At 54.0% G+C, this 20,111-nt stretch overlaps 7 protein-coding genes across 7 annotated transcripts; 5 read left to right on the top strand and 2 right to left on the bottom strand.

Moving 5' to 3' along the window:
- Positions 1 to 687: 687 nt before the first annotated feature.
- BDW47DRAFT_134477 (putative C6 finger domain protein) lies at positions 688 to 4,186 on the top strand (the record flags this gene model as incomplete). The annotated part of the gene is made up of 4 exons (XM_024818099.1): positions 688 to 832; positions 891 to 1,528; positions 1,586 to 2,679; positions 2,742 to 4,186. The coding sequence occupies 4 exons, from the start codon at positions 688 to 690 to the stop codon at positions 3,943 to 3,945; spliced, it is 3,081 nt and encodes a 1,026-aa protein (XP_024668196.1). The 3' UTR covers positions 3,946 to 4,186.
- Positions 4,187 to 5,264: 1,078 nt separating this feature from the next.
- BDW47DRAFT_134475 (BAR domain-containing protein) lies at positions 5,265 to 8,745 on the top strand (the record flags this gene model as incomplete). The annotated part of the gene is made up of 9 exons (XM_024818098.1): positions 5,265 to 5,939; positions 6,021 to 6,111; positions 6,171 to 6,650; positions 7,074 to 7,078; positions 7,277 to 7,302; positions 7,473 to 7,628; positions 7,727 to 8,288; positions 8,347 to 8,478; positions 8,535 to 8,745. The coding sequence occupies 9 exons, from the start codon at positions 5,265 to 5,267 to the stop codon at positions 8,565 to 8,567; spliced, it is 2,160 nt and encodes a 719-aa protein (XP_024668195.1). The 3' UTR covers positions 8,568 to 8,745.
- Positions 8,746 to 8,961: 216 nt separating this feature from the next.
- On the top strand, positions 8,962 to 10,180 carry BDW47DRAFT_112652 (ATPase, V0 complex, subunit E1/e2). The gene is made up of 4 exons (XM_024814213.1): positions 8,962 to 9,450; positions 9,594 to 9,677; positions 9,787 to 9,839; positions 9,933 to 10,180. The coding sequence occupies exons 1-4, from the start codon at positions 9,440 to 9,442 to the stop codon at positions 10,010 to 10,012; spliced, it is 228 nt and encodes a 75-aa protein (XP_024668194.1). The 5' UTR covers positions 8,962 to 9,439; the 3' UTR covers positions 10,013 to 10,180.
- Positions 10,181 to 10,305: 125 nt separating this feature from the next.
- BDW47DRAFT_134473 (sterol homeostasis protein ARV1) lies at positions 10,306 to 11,739 on the bottom strand (the record flags this gene model as incomplete). The annotated part of the gene is made up of 3 exons (XM_024818097.1): positions 11,525 to 11,739; positions 11,418 to 11,471; positions 10,306 to 11,358 (listed from the first exon to the last, which is right to left on the bottom strand). Exons 1-3 carry the CDS (start codon positions 11,711 to 11,713, stop codon positions 10,306 to 10,308), a joined length of 1,296 nt encoding a protein of 431 aa, XP_024668193.1. The 5' UTR covers positions 11,714 to 11,739.
- A 699-nt stretch (positions 11,740 to 12,438) lies between these two features.
- On the top strand, positions 12,439 to 13,868 carry BDW47DRAFT_112650 (polyamine acetyltransferase; the record flags this gene model as incomplete). Its single annotated transcript, XM_024814212.1, has 3 exons — positions 12,439 to 13,127; positions 13,204 to 13,656; positions 13,715 to 13,868. Coding segments are annotated over exons 1-3 (872 nt in total), but the record flags the coding sequence as incomplete, so codon positions are not given.
- Positions 13,869 to 14,417: 549 nt separating this feature from the next.
- On the top strand, positions 14,418 to 17,155 carry BDW47DRAFT_80051 (putative GTPase NOG1). Its single transcript, XM_024819889.1, has 5 exons — positions 14,418 to 14,535; positions 14,597 to 14,705; positions 14,806 to 14,907; positions 15,001 to 16,691; positions 16,759 to 17,155. Exons 1-5 carry the CDS (start codon positions 14,515 to 14,517, stop codon positions 16,798 to 16,800), a joined length of 1,965 nt encoding a protein of 654 aa, XP_024668191.1. The 5' UTR covers positions 14,418 to 14,514; the 3' UTR covers positions 16,801 to 17,155.
- A 220-nt stretch (positions 17,156 to 17,375) lies between these two features.
- Positions 17,376 to 20,047, bottom strand: BDW47DRAFT_112645 (sugar porter family MFS transporter). The gene is made up of 3 exons (XM_024814211.1): positions 19,270 to 20,047; positions 18,248 to 19,188; positions 17,376 to 18,144 (listed from the first exon to the last, which is right to left on the bottom strand). The coding sequence occupies exons 1-3, from the start codon at positions 19,588 to 19,590 to the stop codon at positions 17,697 to 17,699; spliced, it is 1,710 nt and encodes a 569-aa protein (XP_024668190.1). The 5' UTR covers positions 19,591 to 20,047; the 3' UTR covers positions 17,376 to 17,696.
- Between the last annotated feature and the right edge of the window lie 64 nt (positions 20,048 to 20,111).

Genomic DNA, 20,111 nt, shown 5'->3' with positions numbered 1-20,111 from the left:
AAAGAGGTTAGCGTGACCCGTGTATGTATTAGTTATGTATGCGGTGGTTCGGAGATAATGATCGGTCATGTCCCTGATTATGTACGGCTGGTTCGGAACTATTGCGTCGTTTCTTTTTCCTATATTCCCTTAGTTCTCTCTTTATTGTTATTTCTATCGTTTTTGATTGACCCGAGGATTACACCACAAGAGGGGGCCGGGATCTCTAACCCATGTCAACGAACCTCGACCTCGAAGGATATCATCCGCAGTGCGATAATCCTGGTCAATGGTGCAGGATCCAGCGAGGTGGCCGACCTCCATGCTGGTCGCGATAGAATTACCAGTGGAGTCAATTATGTGCAGGATGAGATGTGTCGAACTCTAAACTATGTTAAGTCTATACGGCTTCACCACCGCAGGCGCCGTAATTAGCTTTGTCGCGGGAACTAAAACCACTTCCCCCGGGCAATCCACTGCTGGGTGAAGCCCTAGCGCTCCCGAGTCCCCGGAGTTCGCAGAGACAGCTCTTTCTGATTCGACCCCCCCACACTCCCTCTTTCATCGTCTCCATCTCACCTCATCTCACTCCATCCTATCCAGGCGGCTTTTAATACCACCGCGGCTGGTGCTTGCGGTATTTGATCTTCCAGCTACCCTATTCCCTGATTATGGAACCAAGTCTTTCCCTGTCTTCTGTCGCTCGTCATGGGGAATATCAGCCCAACGGAAGAGGTTCATATGGACCTGGAGTACAGACTTGCGGACGGTGATCAGCAGCATGAGCCAGAGTCTGCATCAAATACCCAGACGCAAAGGGCTACCAAAAAACGGACCAAAACTGGGTGCTTGAGTAAGCTCGGAAACCCAGTGAGAGACGATGTTAATACTGACCGGGCCTTTGCTGGTAGCGTGTCGACAGCGTCGCATCAAATGCGGCGAGGAGAAGCCGGTATGCAATAATTGCATCAAATCAAAGCGCGAGTGTAAAGGCTATGCCCAGCGCCTGGTGTTTAAACACCCCCTGGGACCTCCGGAATCGTCGGATTCTCAGCACTTTTTTGACGTGCAGACTCAATCCGTCCCGCCGGGGCCGTCTTCTGTAGGATATGGTGGACCCGCGTTCGCTCAGCAGAGGTCTTCTGGCTCTCAGCCTATCTTGGCTCCAATGCCCATGGTATCTGCTTCATATCAGCCTTCTTCGACCAATGTTTACTTGCCGAATGAGGCAATCCAGGAAGCCGGCTCTATGCCGATCCCTTACCCTGTACCTCGGCATACAGCTCAACTTCCCGCGTCTTATACTCCAGTGACACCAACATTTCCGTCTTATACGCATTCACAGGATTGCTTGGATGATACAAGCGGCCGTTATACACATCATAACCCGGGGCCAGACTTTGTCAGTAGTGCTGGTGGTGCGCTCCAAGTCTCCACGTTAACCAACCAAGGCATATCCTACTGGGATGCCCCACAAAACGAGCTGTCTTCCCTACAAACAGCTGAAGCAAATCCCGTGCCGCATCCTGTTTCTGCCAATGTCTCTCAGGTACCTGCCTTGCACAACTAATAGTTCTTTACTTAACACTGACCATCGAAATTTTAGTATACAAACGAGAATTGGCCACCTAGTGTGGGGCTTCCAATGTCGCAAGAACAGCAAGAATCGCACCTCTCAAGGCACTTAGTCTCCTCCGGATCGCCAACTCAATTGGTACATGCGGATGAAGAAGATGACGATTGCTACAACCCTGGGACAGACGAGGAGCCAGAAGACCAGGCGTCAGCCCAGAATTTCAACCACATGAGCCTTATTGTTGCTTCGGCGAATCAAGATGAATGGCGGCTGCGCTCTTTCACCACCTACTTGAACGAGCCCAACATCCTCGCCTCCTATCAGCCCTCCCTCGGCTCATCTCCATTGAACAATCCCAAAACCGCCCGGATCTTCCTCCATTTCATTCATTCAACCGGTCCGTCTCTGTCTATTTACGAGCGACGCCCGGTAGATCCATCGACCATGCTGGGAGCCCGAGTTCCGGCAGCACAGCAGGGTTTATGGACATACACCCTACCTCTAAAGGCATTGGAGGATCAGGCATTGCTGCAAGCGATTCTGGCTCTTAGCAGTCTTCATATATCGTTCCTTCAACAAGAGTCGCCAGCGGTTTCGCTTAAGCATTACCACTACGCACTCAAGCGGGTTGGTGTCGCTGTGGGACTCCCCACGCGACGCAAACAGGTTGGCACTCTAGCAGCTACTTTGCTACTAGCCTATTACGAGGTCATGTCCGCGGACCACTACAAGTGGAATAGTCACATCGCCGGCTCGGCCCATCTGATACGCGAAATTGGCCTTGCCAGAATCACGCGCGACCTCCGTGCGCATCGACGCCGGGTATCGATGCAAAGAGAATCCGTCCCATCCCACAGTCACGCGTACCCTTTCAAACGGGGAGCGTATGAAGATGACCCGTTCGCCGAAACAGAGATGAGCGTTGATGATGACATCGTTGGGTTACTCCTGGGTCGAGCAATCAATTATGATGACCTTGGAAAGGTTGACAATGACACGAACCAGCCCCGTCAGCAATCTTTCACGCGGAAAGACATCGAGATTTTCAGAATCCAGTGTGATCTGTACTGGTGGTATTGCAAGCAGGATGCATTTCAGAGCATTATCAGTGGCGGTAGGCTATTGTAAGTTGGCACCCCTCTCCCTTTCGGGATTATGCACGTATCATAAGCTTACTGTTTTATAGTATGCCATATTCGCTATGGGGCCAGTGCCCTCCCCGTGCGGGCCTGGGCCGGCTTGATGCCATATATGGCTCGGCCGACCATATTTGGTTGCTTTTAGCGCGACTGGCTGATTTTGGTTACCGGGACAGGAAAAGAAAATTGAACGCAGTGAAATCTTCTGGGTCCGAATGGAGACCAGATGCTGGATTCTTCAACTTCGTAACACGGTTTGCGGGCTCCGGCACAGCTCCAGGCGCGTCTTATGGAAGAGGTCAATCTAGCCCGAATTCCGGACACCCACATTCGGAGCCTGTTCCAAGGCACGTGCCAGACTCACGGCAATCAAAAAACTCATCTGTTGGTCGATCCAAGGAAGTCCCTGTCATGTATGGCATGGCTCCCTCTAGTCTGTCAAAACGCCTGCCCCCTTCATTTGCAGAGTCAACTCCTGGGGACAGTTCGGGCAACCAGGACCACGAAGACAGTGAACTTTCATATAGTGAGGCCGAACATGAATGGGAGGAAATCCGGGCTGCCCTTGACACGTTTGGACAAGCACTTGGTCCGGATTTCTCGCCTCTCCCGCCGGATAGTGCGCCGCCTATATCGACGCCATTCGGACCCGCGCTGCAATACCGTACCAACACGATCGCCGTGCTCTGGGGTTATTACTACACGGGACGCATCCTTCTCCATCGACTACACCCGTGTATGCCACCTGCCATGATGATGGCTGCCGGGCTAGCGGCACCTACCACCGCCGATTTGTCCCAGGCCATCGGAAAGATTGCCGGGGGCATTTACTACCCGCAGTCCTTCAATCTGGAATCTGGAAATCTGAGTCCCACTCTTGGATCGTGCCTGATCGAGGTGACGGTGCCGGTGTTCTTCGCCGCCGTGCAATGCACCGATATCGCCCAGCGCATATGGGTGGCCACCAAGCTGCGGGACGTATCGCGCCTGACCGGGTGGAAATCGTCCGACGCGATGGCCCGGGGCTGCGAGAGTTTCTGGCGCATGTCCGCAAAGAGTGGACGCGGCCCTTCCTACGACGCACCAAATTCTAGAACGCCCGGACAGTTGAGAGGATATGCTTCGCAGACCAATCAGAATCCGGAAAGGCGATTTGTTGCCTTCGAGCCGGCCAGTAACGTCAATTGGGCCAAGGGGGTTCTGAACTTGGAAGACGACCTGGTGAATCTGGAGATCGTGGATCGGAAATAGGTAAACGAAATCTGATAGATGTCTCCGACACAGAGGGTGGTGGACCCATGCAGGTGATGTGTTGTCGGTCCCCAATCGCCCGTGGGCCGGAGACCATGGCAGCGGGCGGGTCGGTCGGCACGCCCATAATTCCTACCTTGCACCCAAAGCAGATGGCAGGGGCTCGACCCAGCCAGCAGCAGACGTGTCTCTAAATACACAGCGAGATCGACCGCCTCGCAAAGGCTTCCGGGGGCCGAGACCCAGTGTTTAGGCGAATAGACCGCCGCGTGGATCGAGCGCACTACCGGACCCGAACCGAAATAAGCTGCAGCGACACGGGGAAGTGTATCGGCGAGAACACATGGCACGACCGATGAAGCGTCCCCTTGCAGGAGGGCTGGGTGGCTCCATCCTCCGCGCTGGCGTTTGGGGGCGCCCTGATTTGTGTAGACCCAACACAAGGTTCTGATCGTGGCTGTCTGGAGCCACTTGGCCGAATTTAATTCCTGATATGCATCCGGACTATCTTTTTAGTACGCCTCGTTATCCAGTCGTGATGACGACCTGGGCAAATCAGCACTACCGGCTGTGTATGCATGTATGCTGGGCAGGCTTGGTGCCCTAAACTGTGTAGATCGATGTATGAATCCATGCGGACTCCAAATGAAACGCGGAGCGAACAGAGTCTAGAAGGTCTACCGCGCTGTCAAGCTGTCACCCAACACTGTCTGCCTGGCTAGCGTGAGATCCATGACCGGGTTGGCGTTTCATGGTGGTGAGATCAGCGTCAGTGGCGAAATCTACCAAGAATAACTCGAGTCAAGCTGACCAGGAATGCTGATGACAGGACCTGACGGCGTCATCATCCCATCTGCCCCGCAAACGAGCGTATAATACGGTAATCTAAACCTATCAATTCAACAAAGCTGAACGTCATCGTGAATGGTCAACGTCAGGCAGCTTTTTTTTCTGGTTTACTCGTTTGATTTAATTCTGTTTACTGTGACTTCTGTTCCTTTCATGATCTAAAAACTTATCTGGATCTGGATTTTCCCCATCCTTTGTGTTGTCGTTTGTTCGGTCCCTATTTGAACTACGATCGCGCTCGCGGGGTGTTCTTCCATACCTCATCCTGTCCCTGATCCTGAACTGAACGACCCGTGGTCCGTCCATCGATCCAGCAGCTTATCTCCCCCACCTTCAGCCAGCGGCCCGTCAAGTCAGCCGCAATCGTCACACCCCCGGTTCTCTCATCGATCTAGTCATCCTTCCTCTACCCATTCCTTCCTCGGTCATACGACCGGTTGATTTCCAGAAAAATAATTGATTAAACAATTATGTCGCGTTATAGCGATTACCGCCGGTCCACCGGAGCGTTCGACCAGGATGCGGACCGGTGGGACGCCGAGCGATTCTCGCGAGAACGCCAGGATCGCATGCACTCGCGAGGCCCCCCGGTTCTCGAACGACCCCGTCGAATGGAAGATGAGCGCTTTGAATGGCGCCTCCAGGAAGATGACCGGTACGGACCCCCTGCCCGCCGGCCGGGCAGGTCTTACGACGACGACCACCTGGTGCAACCATCGGGGCCCCTCGTGGCCTACGACCGCCGGGGAGAGAGCCCTCCGCCCCGCCCCCGCCTCCTACGCCGTCAATCCTCACTCGACACCTTCGACCGCATCCCCGCGCGCAAGCTCGACGAGTACTACCACGCCCCCAGGGGAGCACCCAGCCCGCCGCCCCGGCGCCGCCGGTCGTTTCGCCGGTCCCGCGAGTCGGATTCCTACGACGCTATCCACATTGCGGAGCCGGACTACTATGGCGACGAGGAGTTCCGGGGCTTTCGTGAGCGGGATCTCGTTACCCCGCCGCGTCGCTCCGGCAGTCGGTTTCGAGAGCGTGTGACGCAGGAGGTCGAGAAGCCTTACCCACGCAAAGGCAAGACACGTATGCCCAAGAATCTGGTTCATGTTCGCGCTATCCGCGAGTGGCAGTATCCGTACCACGAAGAGGTATGTTATGCGCTTACATCAATGACCGAGGATGTCATCGATCCAGCCACGATTGTGATTCTGACTGTTTTTTCTTTGCAGGGTGACATGGTCATCATTGATCTGGCGCTGTCAAAGGAGCAGATTGATGAAGTCATCGGGCGGAGTCGCGAGATCAAGCGCCAGAGTGAGAGTAGGTGACCACGTGCCCCTAGGTCCCGAGAGACAAGTAGACTGATATCCCCCTCTCAGTTGAATTCCGACGCCAGAGTCCTTCACCCGTCCGCCACAAACACCCATCCTCCCGTACGATGGAACGACTGGTGATGGAGCGATCGTCTCCCCGCAGCAGTGGGGACACCCTGATTATCGAGGGATCGCCCTCGCGACACCGCTCACACTCCCGCCATTATGACCTGTCTGAGAGACGGATCAAAAGGACCGTCTCGCGGTCCCGGTCGATCTCAGTCCACGGTCGACATCGGGGACGCTCCTCCCCAGTGCGCATGGTTGGCCTGGTGGGGCGCTCTTCTGACGACCGCGTTGAGGCCGAAAAGCCCCGCACCGGCCCGCTGGCCGTCGTGGTGCGACCGCGCAGCAGTGACGACGATCTTCGCGAGTATCTAGAACTGGACCGACTCCATGGCCGAGGGGACGTGGTCCGCGATACGCGGTTGATGTTGGGCAATGGCGAGCAGGAGGAAATCGTCGAGACGAGACAGGATCGCAAGGGTAGGTTGTCTTGGTCCCACTGATGGATGCCATGACTGGATGCTAAGATTTCATTGACAGGACCCAACCCGCGCATTATTCGTGCCATGATGGCCACTCTGACTTGATTTTCCATTTTCTGTGGCACTTATTTTCTCATACGATGTTTGACTTCTTGACACCGCTATGATACGACTTCAACGTGACTTATTGGATATGATCATGGTTATGTTTATGATTGATTGACAGGCTTGTTTGTAGCATAGTATGTTTGCTTTCCTGATATTGCTTGGATATTGCGGGTTTGGTTAGCACAATTTGGAATGGATGTATGCATGTAGTTATTTCATTGATTTGTGTCTTTACATTATTAAAGAGTCCAAGACAACCACCCGTAGTATGAAACGTACTTCTGTTATGACCCACCACTCTGTATAGTTAAAGGGGCTGTGGCGGTGCTAACAGATGAGGCGGTGTCGGAACGGGAGAGTGGCCTCGACTCTCCACCACGTTCGTTCGCAGCCTTCTGCATCCCCCAAACATTCCATCTGACTTGCCTAGCGTCCTCTCCACTTGATCACATCCCTGATCTTTTTCTACTGCACTATATTTGATTTGTTGACCCGTTGTCTCTCACCATGGACAAGGTGCAGGCGTTCGGAAAGAACCTCAGGTACGATGCAGGTCATCTCTCCGCCTTGTTTGGCCCCGGGGAATTAAATCTACTGTCGCTCCTGCGACAGGAAGTCCTCCTCCTTCCCCCCACCCCCGGGGTCTTGTCAATACCCTCGGTAGAAGCATTATGCTGACATGTTTTTAATTTTCCATTGCGTGGGGAAATAGCGCGAATTTCTCGCCCTTTGCTGCGCGCACCCAGCAGATGATCAAGGAGCAGCTGGGCCAGGTAGAGGACAAGACCCAGCTCCCCGATGAGTACATCGAGCTGGAGAAGCGCGTAGATGCTCTGAAGCTGGTCCATCAGAAGCTGTTGCAGGTGACGTGAGTTGTCTTCATCCCACCCTATTGCGCCTTCTCCTTCCCCTCCCCTCGTGCGTCGTCCACTGTCACATGCTAACCCTCCGCGTTCACGTGTTTAGTTCCCAGTACTCCAACGAGCCCTACGACTACCCTCCCAACATCCGCGAGTCCTTCAACGACCTGGGCCGCACCATCAATGAGAAGGTCCAACTGCTGTCGCAGGCGGCCTCGCCGGCAGAGGCCCAGGCGGCCCTGACCGCGCCCCCGTCCGCCAAGCCGCAGCCCAAGACGTTCAACCACGCCATCGCGCGTGCGTCGCTCGCCGGATCGCAGACGCTGGCGCAGAGCTCGACCGGCGAGGACCCGCTGGCGAGCGCCCTTGAGAAGTACGCCCTGGCCTCGGAGAAGGTCGGCGAGGCCCGTCTGGCGCAGGACGCGCAGATCCAGTCGCGCTTCCTCGCGGGCTGGAACACTACCCTTAACACGAACTTGATGTTTGCCGCCAAGGCCCGTCGCAATGTTGAGAATGCCCGGCTTATGCTTGACTCTGTCAAGGCGAGCAAGAAGGCTGCTGCTCGGGGTGATATGGATAACTTGAGCGAGGAGGCCCGCGCGGAGATTGAGCAGGCGGAGGATGAGTTCGTTGGTCAGACTGAGGAGGCTGTGAGCGTTATGAAGAATGTTCGTCCCTCACCCTTTTTTTTGATTTGCTGTTAGTGGTCACGTGCTAATCGATCAGGTCCTCGACACCCCCGAACCCCTGAGAAACCTGGCGGACCTGATTGCGGCGCAGCTGGAGTTCCACAAGCGCTCGTACGAGATCCTGAGCGAGCTGGCGCCTGTTGTCGACGGGTTGCAGGTCGAACAAGAGGTATACCCCATCTGTCTTTGATCCATCCACAGTACACCTCAGCTGACTCTTCACAGGCCAGCTACCGTAAGAGCCGCGAGGGCGCGTAGAAGATCCACGTGGATCCTCTTATATCCCTTCCTTCTTATTTTTCGTCGTCGTCTTCTTCTTTCATGTCTCAGTATTCTTTGTCGAGATTCACCCCCGTTGCACTTGAATGAGATGATTCCCGTCCCCATGGAGATATGGGGACTTGGTTGGATTGCGTAGCTTATCTTATGCGTGTCAGTTATCAAATGATTCCTCGTAAACATACATTTAGTCCAATAAGCCGTACTTACGCTTGTAACTCAGCTCTGTACGTCCATACAGGCAGTATGTCCAGGTATTGCACCGCCACACCACGCCCAGTATCCATGCCTCAGGCACCTACAAGTTGGCGCAACCTACCCGAAACAGACTAGCCGAATCTCTCAGGCTCCGTTGCTATGTCATGTCAGTTCAGCGACTTCACCGGATATTCAGATAACAGGACCTATATTCACCCTCTCGGTATCACCACCCTCCGCATATACCCTGGATTTTCAATCGTCGAACAGCTGAGATTAACGCCCCGCATAATCACCGTCGCGCTCCTTATATCGTGCGACGCTGTCTACTCACCCAGTCGGTTGACGAACCTCCGCCGCTCGGATCAGCTAGGATACGGGGTCGAACATATACATTTGAGGTTGGAAGGAAAGGAAGAGAGACAAAACGGGCAGACACGAGGCTGAGGCTGGTCCTACGTCTCATTCTTTCGCATACGCTTGGTGTTGGTCTGCTAGTTACTCCTGGCTATCTACCGACCTATTTCGATCTCGCGTCGTTCGATTTATCCGATACGATTCGATTGTTGTTCGACTTGCGGACGAAGACGAAGACAGAAGACATATACGTCGGGCAGTTACGTCGGACGGAAAAATCGATTCACGCATACACAATGGCCAACGGGTTCGTTTCTCCTTGTTCTTTGCTACGTTCCTCCTGCCTGTCTATTCGTCTCTGCTACCTGCGCCGATGATCATACGCACTTAACATCTACCGTCTACCCACCACAAGGGAAAAAAGAAAACAACTAATAAATAATAAAATAGGTGGAGTCTCATCGTCGGCCTAATCCTCGTCGTCATCGCGTCGGTGGTAGCATGGTTCTTTAGTCCCAAGGGGGATAACCAGACGTATGTTTATCTTTATCCCAGTCATCCATTTAGCCATACATTCTACAACCTGTCCACCGAGACAGACAGAGACACAGACACAGGCTGACAAATGGAATGAATATAACAGGCTCTGGCGAAGCACCCTCATCCTGTCATTTGCGTCGTGTTATTTGATGTGGGGTATGTACTTTTCTTCTCTTCTTCCCTTGCCCGTCCTTGTTATGGGTGTGTTGGGTTGGATTCGTGGCTAATCCTCTTTTGCGATGTGTTTAGCGATCGTTTTCCTCGCGCAGTGGCATCCGCTTATTGTGCCTAAGAGGTCGGATATTAGGCCTGGTCGGGTGCCGCAGTGATTTCTTGTTTCTCAGTTGGGTATTGGGTGTGGGGGTGGTGAGTTTGTGATGGGGTGGTAGGATGTGTGATGATACCTGGTTTCATCTGTTACCTACTTTTGAAATGAGTGGGTGAGAATAAAGTCTTGCCTAGGATTAGATGTGGAGAACTTGTATAGCTACGCTTTTATTTTCGATCTCTATATTCTCTATTTTGTCTGAGACTGCGTATTATATTAAGGCTAAATTATATGAAGACTATATTATAATAAAGGTTGGTTTGATGTAGTGCGAATAGGCTATCTACAGTGAGACTATCCCACACCCGCAAACCCCAATATCACCCGCTGCACCGTCCACCGCGCCGCCAACCCCGCAACAGCCAGCGCCATAGCCCGCACATACCCACAGCCAAGCAGGATATACAGCGCTTCGATATTGCTCAGCAGCACGAGGTGCGTGTCTGCTGCGCCGAGCGAGAGGATCGACCCGATCAGCTCGACCACGCTGGCGGGCATTAAGCCCACTAGGTTGTCTAGCAGGGGCGGGGACGCGAACCATTCTGCTAGTCCTGAGGGTGAGACTGTTGCTGCTGGGGGTGGGCCTTGGGCTAGGCTGGTGGGTCTTGTGTGTGTTATGCCGGTGTCGATGGGGGTGAATGCGCTGTGGGCTGTGGTGCTGCTGATGTTGATGCTGCTGATGCTGCTGGTGTCGGGGGTGCCGCTGTCGCCGGTGCCGTTGGGGCCCCAGATGACTAGGAGAATGGGGAATAGTTTGACGCAGCTGCTGACCAGGAGCGCAGTGCTGATGGCTGCTGGACTGGCGGGCGAGGGGGGCGGGAGGGGTTGGATGTTCTGGGTTGGGGCGGTCGAGGTGCGGCGGAGGGGAGATGGTCGGGGCGGTGGTCCTGGTGCAGTTGATGCTGGCACGGCAGGGTGGCTGTTGTTGTTGTTGTTGTTGTTGTTTGACCCCGCTGGAGGTGACGATATGTCGTGGGATGACTGGTTCGGGGTAGGTTTCGGCGGACTCAGCGCCGAGTTGGACGGGGGAGTCTGCGTGGGCTGGGCCGGGAAGGAGGTCAGTACCGGAGTCGACGGGACCGATGACTGCTCCGCTCCGGCGCCGGTACCCTTGTTGCTCCCTGCATATCCTCGCGGCGTGGGTGCAAGAATGGAGGCTAGGAAGCGGACGGTGAGGTGGTGGGCTAGTGTCGCAAGGGTGTTCAAGCTCAGGAAAAACAGGTACTGGATGACGATGGGGGCGCGCAGGAGAAAGGTGGAACCCAGGGTGGGGGATTTTTCGAGACGCGCCCAAGTCAGATAGACGTCGAACAGCAGGAGGAGTATTCCCAGGCGAAGAATGGAACGCTGAGGACAAACACCGGTCAGCTCGCGTCCGTTGGACTTAGGGGGAAGTTAAGACATACATCTAATTGGTTATCATTCCCTCCGAGCCGATTGAACAACAAATGTCGATATACCTGGTAGACGGTTAGTTGCAATGTACCTCATCCAATCTGTCTAGCTGGCACACCTGTGGCTTAATCAAGACGAGATCTATAAAAAGCACAACAAAGTCATATTCGACGTATTTGTCGGCGAAGCGTTGACACCGCGGGCACTGGGTCAGGCGCACGCCCTTCCCCAGAGAGCGATCATCGGCACGACTGTAGGTACTATACAGATGGGAGACAGGATAGGAGCACTCGATGCAGATGGGCATCGTGTCATTGTCTGGTCATGATGCTTATCGGACTGGAAGTGAAGTCGCTGGAGCTGTATTGTATCGCAATTGAGGGCGGAGAGCGAGGGCGGTGAGCGATCTCCGGTCTCTGCTTAGGTAAGACCAGGCACACATATCCCGTGACTCGGCGGGGGGATTTTTCCGCTCCTTCTTGTTCCTGTGATATGTAGGATGAGTAATCTGTTTTATGCAAACTGGGGTATGGAGTATCTATCTCCAACTCCAACTTTGACAACTACAGATGTGTTTAATTGATGATGTATAGTCAAAGACATGGATCGTATTCTTACTACTGATTGTGTTGTAATATTCTATAGAATCCCCCATATTGGTCCGTACATCTCCAAGTTCCACCCCAGAATTCTCCGGTGGCGACAGACAATCCTCCGACTCGTTGCCACGCAGGACGAGACAATCAAGATGTGATCCCTGCATCGTCCGTGACAATCCGACTGCTCTTAACTCGTTCTAGTCTTAGCCCTAACTTGGAACTCTCACGATAAGCTTCTTCTTCTTTGTCTTCTTCTCTTATCGGTCTGGAGTATTCAGTATCAACTCGGACACCAAACTCAACACTCAGAATTTGCCCCACCGGCTTTCCGTGGGTTCGGGAACCCCTCATCTTTTCCGTTCCTTTTCGCTTCCCTTTTTTTTCTCGATTTTCTTTTTGATTTTTTTTGATTTTTTTTTTCTTTTCGTTTCGGGTTTAAGATTTAGTCATTTCTCTCCATCTCCTCCTTCCTCCCCCAACTTCCGCCCCCTACGTCTATCCGACATTAAATCCAATCTCCCCTTCCTGTTTGAAAGAGAAACGTTGGTAAATCCCTTCCGTGCTGGGAATTCTGACCAAAACAACCCCCACACCCCCTTCGCTCGCACTCTGTGAGTCGCGCCCGATCTCTGCCGTTCCCTCTCCTCCGTACTTCTCCGCCACCTCCGCCTCGCCTTTTGATCTCACCACATCTCCGATCTTTTACTCCAACTACGCTCAATCATGTCCGATCAAACGAATCAGCAATCTTCTGGAACCGTGAACGGTGTCAAGGTCGAACCCTTGTCCCCCGCGTCCACCGCCGACGATCTGTCCCGCCATATCAACCGGGAGCTGGATCCGCTCGCCTCCGCCCATCTCCAGGCCCAGGGCTTCCCCCCCGAACTGGCCGATGAACTCGACGATGACGATGATGAGGAGGAAGTAGATGAGGACTACGTTGCGGTTGACCATGACGATATCAACGAATTCCCGTCTTGGTTCCGCCGTCCCCCGGTCCACCACCGCACCCAGCTGGACGAGCTGCACCCCTTCACCCAGGTCCTCACCGTCTCCCACGTGGATGACTGCGTCGAAGTTGAGCAGGCTTTCCCCGAGGCGGAGCGTTGTACTCGCGACAAGGTATGTGGATTATTCACCCCTCCCTCCCCCCCAAAATGCCGCAAGTTCGCGCTAACCGAGTTTTCCTCTCGTGAAGTTCACCTACCGTTTGAACCGATGCCCCGAATTGTGTCTGGGCCTCTTCACGCTGCCCATTCTGCGCGATGGTGAGCCGAAACCCCGGCCGACCCTGGTCGGGCATGTGGTGGCGTCGCGGACGCCGACCGTTCTCGTCACTGATAAGGCCATGCAATTGCCGGACGACTGGCGCACGGAGCGCTTCTCCACCAAGGACGGAGAGACGGTCGGGCACGATGAGTACGGCAGCACCATCGCCATCCACTCGCTCGCCGTGCGACCGGAGCACCAGGGCAAGCAGGTCGCCCGCACCTTGATGAAAGCCTACATCCAGCGCATCAAGGAGGCGCAGATTGCTCAACGGATCTCCATCATTTCCCACGACCACCTGGTGGCCTTTTACGAATCGTTTGGGTTTGAGAACCGGGGTCCCAGCAAGTGCCAGTTTGGTGGCGGCGGCTGGGTTGATCTGGTAAGCGCACCCTCACTGTGTGGTCATCATACTTAATCTTACTGACCGGTGTTTTTAGGTATTGGAATTTACGAATGAATGAGCGATGGACGACTGGCATTTCTATGACCCAATGCTATCTCCCTTTCGCTAGGTTGTCTTTTGTCTTTTCACTGTTCTTCTTCCCCTTTTCTCTTTTTTTTTTTTTTTTATTTTTTTTTTCTTCTCTTCTTGTCGTTGATTTTTTCTTGCCATGATCTTTTCGCTTTGACACCCCCTGCATGTTGACGGTTTCTCTTGGGATTACTGGGTCTTTACCGGGTGGCTTCAGAAAGACAAAAGCAACGGAGTTTGTGGGCTACGATGATGATTCTGTTCGGGGACTATTCGTCTTAACGAGTACAAGTGGCTTTTCTCGCGAAGCCCTGACTTGCTTCCTATACCCATGTGATGATGAGACAGCGGGTGGTTTGGTCGGTATTATGATGTATCATACATAGTCCCACGGGTAGTTGAATGTATATGATCGATAGAGACTTATATCGTAAAATAATCAACGTCAACCCGTCTTCTCAAAGATAGTAGATATAATGTTACAATCCTATAAAATTGGTTATCAACCATAGAAATGTCGATGTTATGCAGTTATGCTTGTTTCTCGGCTAGTGGGAATCACGTGATATATACTCTCCACATTTCCTCACCGCCCAAAACTCTGCCGCCTTTATCGCCTTTTTTTTTTTTTTTTGGGTCGGGATTTTTGGGCTCGGCGACGACCGTCCATCACTCTAACAGACGATCTCATTTTTCTCCCTCCTCTTCTCCCATCAACCCTTTGTGATTTTCTTGAGAGTCGTCCATCCCTCTCAAGTTTCCATCATGAAGACTACCTGGAAGGACGTAAGTTTTTTTGCATCGCCCCGCCTCTTGAACGACTTTTTTTTACTAACTCTGTGATTAGATTGCGCCGGTGCCCACGAGCCAGGAATTCCTGGATATCGTGCTGAGTCGCACCCAGCGTCAGCTGCCTACGCAGATTCGCGCGGGCTTCAAGATTAGCCGTATTCGAGGTATTTTAGACTATTTCCATGCGTTGTGGTGGGCGTTTTGGATGCGATCGGACAGTCCGTATGGTGGAACATTTTACTGATCTGATTTTTCTTATAACAGCTTTCTATACCCGAAAGGTCAAATATACCCAGGAGACGTTTGGCGAGAAGTTTCAGGCTATCCTCGATGGCTTCCCGCGTCTGCAGGACATTCATCCGTTCCGTATGTGCTGAATTTTCCCCCACTCCCACTCCGGAGAGAGAAGGACGAGGAAAGAACATCAAAGAAAATCAAACAAGTCTAACACCCCCGCAGACAAGGATTTGATGAACACCCTCTACGATGCCGACCATTTCAGAATTGCCCTGGGCCAGGTTTCCACGGCGAAACATCTCATCGAAACCGTCTCGCGCGACTATGTCCGTCTCATCAAATACGCACAGTCTCTGTTCCAGTGCAAGCAATTGAAACGCGCTGGCCTCGGTCGCATGGCCACCATTTGCCGCCGTCTGAAAGATCCCCTGGTCTACCTGGAGCAGGTCCGACAGCATTTGGGCCGTCTGCCTGCGATCGACCCCAACACCCGAACCCTGTTGATCTGTGGTTACCCCAACGTCGGAAAGTCGAGTTTCCTGCGCAACATCACCCGCGCCGATGTTGACGTGCAGCCGTACGCTTTCACGACCAAGAGTTTGTTCGTGGGTCACTTCGACTACAAATACCTGCGGTTCCAGGCCATCGATACGCCCGGAATCCTCGATCACCCGCTGGAGGAGATGAACACCATCGAAATGCAGTCCATCACTGCCATCGCCCATTTGCGGTCGGCCGTCATGTACTTCATGGATCTCTCCGAGCAGTGCGGCTACTCCGTATCCGACCAGATCAAGCTGTTCAGCAGCATCCGGCCGTTGTTCGCCAACAAGATCGTGTTCATCGTGATCAACAAGATCGATGTCCGCCGTCCCGAAGACCTGGAGCCCGAGTACCAGCAGGAGCTCCAGGACATTCTGAAGTCCGGTGACGTGGAGCTGCTGCAGCTCTCCTGCACCACCACCGAAGGCGTCACGAACGTGAAGAACGCCGCCTGCGACAAGCTGCTCGCCGAGCGTGTGGCGCAGAAGCTCAAGTCCGGCACCAACAGCGCCGGCACGCCCGGCGGACGTCTGGGCGACGTGCTGGCCCGTATCCACGTGGCCCAGCCGATGAACGGTGCCCAGCGCGAGACGTTCATCCCGGAGGCCGTCAAGTCCCTGCAGAAGTACGACAAGGACGACCCGAACCGGAAGAAGCTGGAGCGCGACATCGAGGAGGAGAACGGTGGCGCCGGTGTCTACAACGTGGACATGAAGAAGAACTACCTGCTGGAGGACGACGACTGGAAGCACGACAACATCCCCGAGGTGTACAACGGCAAGAACATCTACGACTTCGTGGACCCGGACATCGAGGAGAAGCTCGCCGCGCTGGAGGAGGAGGAGGAGAAGCTGCAAGCGGACGGATTCTACGAGTCCGACGAGGAGATCGAAGAGGCCGACGAGGCCGACCTGCGCATGAAGGCGGACCTGATCCGCGAGAAGCACGTGCTCATGCGCAACGAGGCCCGCATGCGCAAGTCGCTCAAGAACCGCGCGATGATCCCGCGCAGCGCCAAGTCGAAGCGGGTCGAGGACATGGAGAAGAGCCTGACCGACGCGGGCTACGACGTCGACGCCGCCTCGGCGCGTGCCCGCTCGCAGCCGTCCCGCGGCCGCAGCACCAACCGCGACGTCGACATGGACGACTCCATGGACGTCGACCCGTCGGACCCGCGCCAGGCGATCGCCAAGGCCAAGGGCCGCGCCCGCAGCCAGGCGGCCACCAACCGCCGCGACGACGGTGTCACCGACGACTTGGCGCGCACCAAGGCCGAGCGTCTGGCCAAGCTGTCTCAGAAGAAGATGAACCGGATGGCGCGTGCAGGCGAAGCCGATCGACACCAGACTGCGTCTCTGGCGAGACATTTGGTATGTTGTCCCTTATCTCTCCAAATCTCCCAATACAGAAAGAACGGTGCTAATATGATAACAATAGGTCGCCGGCAAACGTGGCATGGGCAAGACCTCTCGGCGTTAAAGCAACCACGACACTCCAACCGACCGAGTTCCTCCATAATACCAAACGCAGCTACTCATTTCGTGATTATGAACTATTCGAGAAAAAAGAAGGGCGTTGCGGTGTCATTACACAGTTTTATCTATTTATTTATTCTACATCTGTTTTGTTTTGTTTTGCTTGGCCGTGCTTTTCCCGCTTGTCTGTGGGACGGTGATATCCGCGGGATGGATGGATGGATTCATTGACTTGATTGATTCTCATTGAGTGATGATGAGACCGGGGAGGTGATATTGGTAGTAGATTGATTGATTGAGTGAGTGGGTGATTGGAATGCCTCTGGCTAGCATTATGAATATAGTCATGACTTATTTTCTTTTCTTTGCCAACTATCAATAGAACACAATGTAAGGTCGCAATGATCGTAATAGCGATATGATAGTCATAGTGTGGTGACGGTGACGGTGACAGTGACAGTGATAATCATGACGAACAGCCCATTTAGAAGTCTTAATTAAGCCTTCAAATCCCGTACCATCTAGCATCTCCATCTACAATCCTCACAAAAAAAAAAATATTGGTATGGTACCATAAGATTAACTAGTTATTGCTATTCATTTCCCTTGTCTTGTTTCTAAAAACATCCTCAGTTGTTGTTTGAATACATGTTGTTTTGTTTGGTCCAGCCAGACCCAGACATTAGGAAGCATAAATAAAACCCAGTGAATCTGTCATCTCGTAGATGAAAAGAGGAGAGTCATAATAAAATAAAAGTAAGACAGAAAGTAAGAAAGTAAGAAGAGTAAAGAAGAAAAGAAAAGAAAGTGGAAGAAAGGGACAGAAAAAGAGAATAGAACAAGAGAATAAAATAGAACAAGAATTAGAATTAGAATCAGAAGAAAAGGGTCAAAAGAAAACTAGGCACTCCCCTCCCCAGCCTTATCCTTAGGAGGCTCCTCATGCACATGCACATGCTCCCCCTCTCCCTCCTTAGCCTCCTCCTCCTCCGTCGCAGCAGCGTTGTTATCCATATCACCAATGACACCCCCAGGAGGCGTCCAGCCGGAGCTCTTCCACGGTTTCACGCCCTCCACGTACATGGTATCGACTTCCTCGAGGGTGCGGCCCTGGGTCTCGTTGACGAAGAAGAAGACGATGAGCAGGCCCGCGAAGCAGCAGGCGGCGAAGACGTAACCGTAGGCGAAGTCGATCGAGCTGGAGATGAACGGCGTGAAGAATGAGATGAGGAAGTTCCAGGTCCAGTTTGCGGCGGTGGCGATGCCGATGCTGACGGCGCGGTAGCGCGCGGGATACAGCTCGCCGCAGATGGCCCAGACGATGGGGCCCCAGGTTGTGGCGAAGCCGCTGTTTTGCAGAGTGTTAGTTGTATTGCGATGATGGGGAGGGGAGGGGAGGAAAGGGGGAAAGGGGGAAGTGTGGGATGTAGTAAAAGGGAAGGGAGACGTACACAATGAAGAAGCAGGTGAAGACGATCATGGCGGCGCCGGCTTTGGGCGTGTTGGACGGGTCGACCAGGTCCAGGGAGAAGTGGCCCACGCTGGCCCAGATCATGAAGCAGATGAACATCCAGCCGGCGCCGACCATCAGGCTATTGCGACGGCCGTAGTGCTCGACGACGTACAGACCGGGGAGGGTCATGCCGAAGTTGACCGCGCCGAGGATGATCTGGGTGACGTAGGAGTTGTCGAGGCCGGTGGAGGTGAAGATGCTGTTGCCGTAGTAGAAGATGAAGTTGGCGCCGGTGAGCTGCTGCAGCGACTGCAGGGCGATACCCAGGAGGGTGCGGTAGAACATGCGCGGGCCGGTGAAGATCTCGTACCACGCGGCGGTGCCGGCGGCGCGCTCCTCGTCCAGCTTGTCCTTCATGTCCTTCATCTCCTGGACGACGGTGCGGTGGTTGGGGTTGACGCCGTACAGCTTGCACATGACGTTGCGGGCCTCCTCGACACGGCCGTTGCGGTAGGCGAAGCGGGGGCTCTCCGGCAGGAACAGACTGCCAATGCCGAGGATCAGGGGCCAGGCGAAGCCGATGCCCATGGTGATGCGCCACGAGGCGGTCGACGCGATGCTCTCGGTGCCGAAGTTGATCAGGTAGGAGATGAAGATGCCGAAGGCAACGAACAGCTGGAAGGCGCTGACCATGGCGCCTCGCACTTGGCGGGGAGCGGACTCGCTTTGGTACATGGGCACCACGGCGGACAGGGCGCCCACGCCGAGACCGGCGACCCAACGGCCCAGAGCCACCTGGTACCACTTGTCGTCCGTGGCGATCTGCACGATGATACCGACGATATGAATGATGGACCAGAAGGTCATGGACAGTTTCCGGCCAACGCGGTCAGCAATGGGGGCAGCCACCAGGGCACCGATCATAGTTCCGATGGAGAGCTATAATGGTCGTCAGCACCACGTAATGATGATGAGGACCGAGTACACCTCGTCCGATATCCGCGGTTAATAAGCACTTACGAGACCAACAATCAAGCCATTTCGGACGTTGCTGAAGTGATACTCCCCGTTGGGCAGCCTTTCGGCGAAGCGCTGCTTAAAGTCGGCCATGGTGGTGAAGCCGGAGATCTGGCCAGTCGAATAGCCGAAGATGAAGCCACCCATGGAGACCACGATCCCCAGGATGAACGACCTCCAGGTCAGGTATTGAACGGGACTGTCATCGAGCAGGACATGGTCCCTCTCCGCATTCGAATCCGAGCGAGCGGGAGTCGACGCCTTTGACAGCTCCTTCTGTTCCACCTGCGGTTTGAGCCGCGAAATCAGACTAGAAACGCCCATGGTGAGCAGTCCAGCCAAGCAACGAACTGAATTGCAGCAGATGGGGAATGGGGATTCAGACAAAGCACAGGAGGGGAGGTTTGGGGGTGGGGTTGAAATGGAAGAGAGGAGTCGGCAGGCGACAGAAGGGTTTAAAACAGGAAATTAGGCGCAACGACGGAATGTTGTCCGGATGGGTGACGCGGGCATGAGTAATTTCTATCGTGATGAAAGTCTGTCAAGGTAGGACCATGGAAAACCACGGGCCCAGAGCTCAAGCTTGCTCTCGTGGTCGAATGCTAGGGGCAACCTCGTCCCTGGAGACCTTGCCAGGGTTTACTACGAGTGGAGAGATAGTGGAGAGACTAGAGTTACGCCGGTGGAGTGCCTGTCGCAGCGCAGATTGGCCTCTCATACTGATGGGAACCATCACTGTCCGAGGTGATATTCACTGTCAACCAGGTGGTTGAGAGTCTCCTGTTCGCAAAGGCGTTGTGCAGGATACAGTCCAGCATTACAGGATCATACGACGGCCGTGGCAA

Source organism: Aspergillus candidus, assembly GCF_002847045.1.
Source record: "Aspergillus candidus strain CBS 102.13 unplaced genomic scaffold BDW47scaffold_68, whole genome shotgun sequence".
NCBI classification, from domain to species: domain Eukaryota; kingdom Fungi; phylum Ascomycota; class Eurotiomycetes; order Eurotiales; family Aspergillaceae; genus Aspergillus; species Aspergillus candidus.
The sequence above is the reverse complement of the archived record's forward strand: the minus strand, read 5'-3'. Positions and strand labels throughout refer to the sequence as shown.

Coding starts and splice junctions, on each gene's coding strand:
- BDW47DRAFT_112652 (XM_024814213.1), top strand. Junction 9,678..9,786: donor CCCAAGGGGGATAACCAGAC/GTATGTTTATCT, acceptor TGAATATAACAG/GCTCTGGCGAAGCACCCTCA. Junction 9,840..9,932: donor GTCGTGTTATTTGATGTGGG/GTATGTACTTTT, acceptor CGATGTGTTTAG/CGATCGTTTTCCTCGCGCAG.
- BDW47DRAFT_112645 (XM_024814211.1), bottom strand. CDS start 19,590: ATGGGCGTTTCTAGTCTGATTTCGCGGCTCAAACCGCAGGTGGAACAG. Junction 19,189..19,269: donor ATGGCTTGATTGTTGGTCTC/GTAAGTGCTTAT, acceptor CGACCATTATAG/CTCTCCATCGGAACTATGAT. Junction 18,145..18,247: donor TTCACCTGCTTCTTCATTGT/GTACGTCTCCCT, acceptor TCTGCAAAACAG/CGGCTTCGCCACAACCTGGG.
- BDW47DRAFT_80051 (XM_024819889.1), top strand. CDS start 14,515: ATGAAGACTACCTGGAAGGAC. Junction 14,706..14,805: donor CAAGATTAGCCGTATTCGAG/GTATTTTAGACT, acceptor TTCTTATAACAG/CTTTCTATACCCGAAAGGTC. Junction 16,692..16,758: donor CGTCTCTGGCGAGACATTTG/GTATGTTGTCCC, acceptor TGATAACAATAG/GTCGCCGGCAAACGTGGCAT.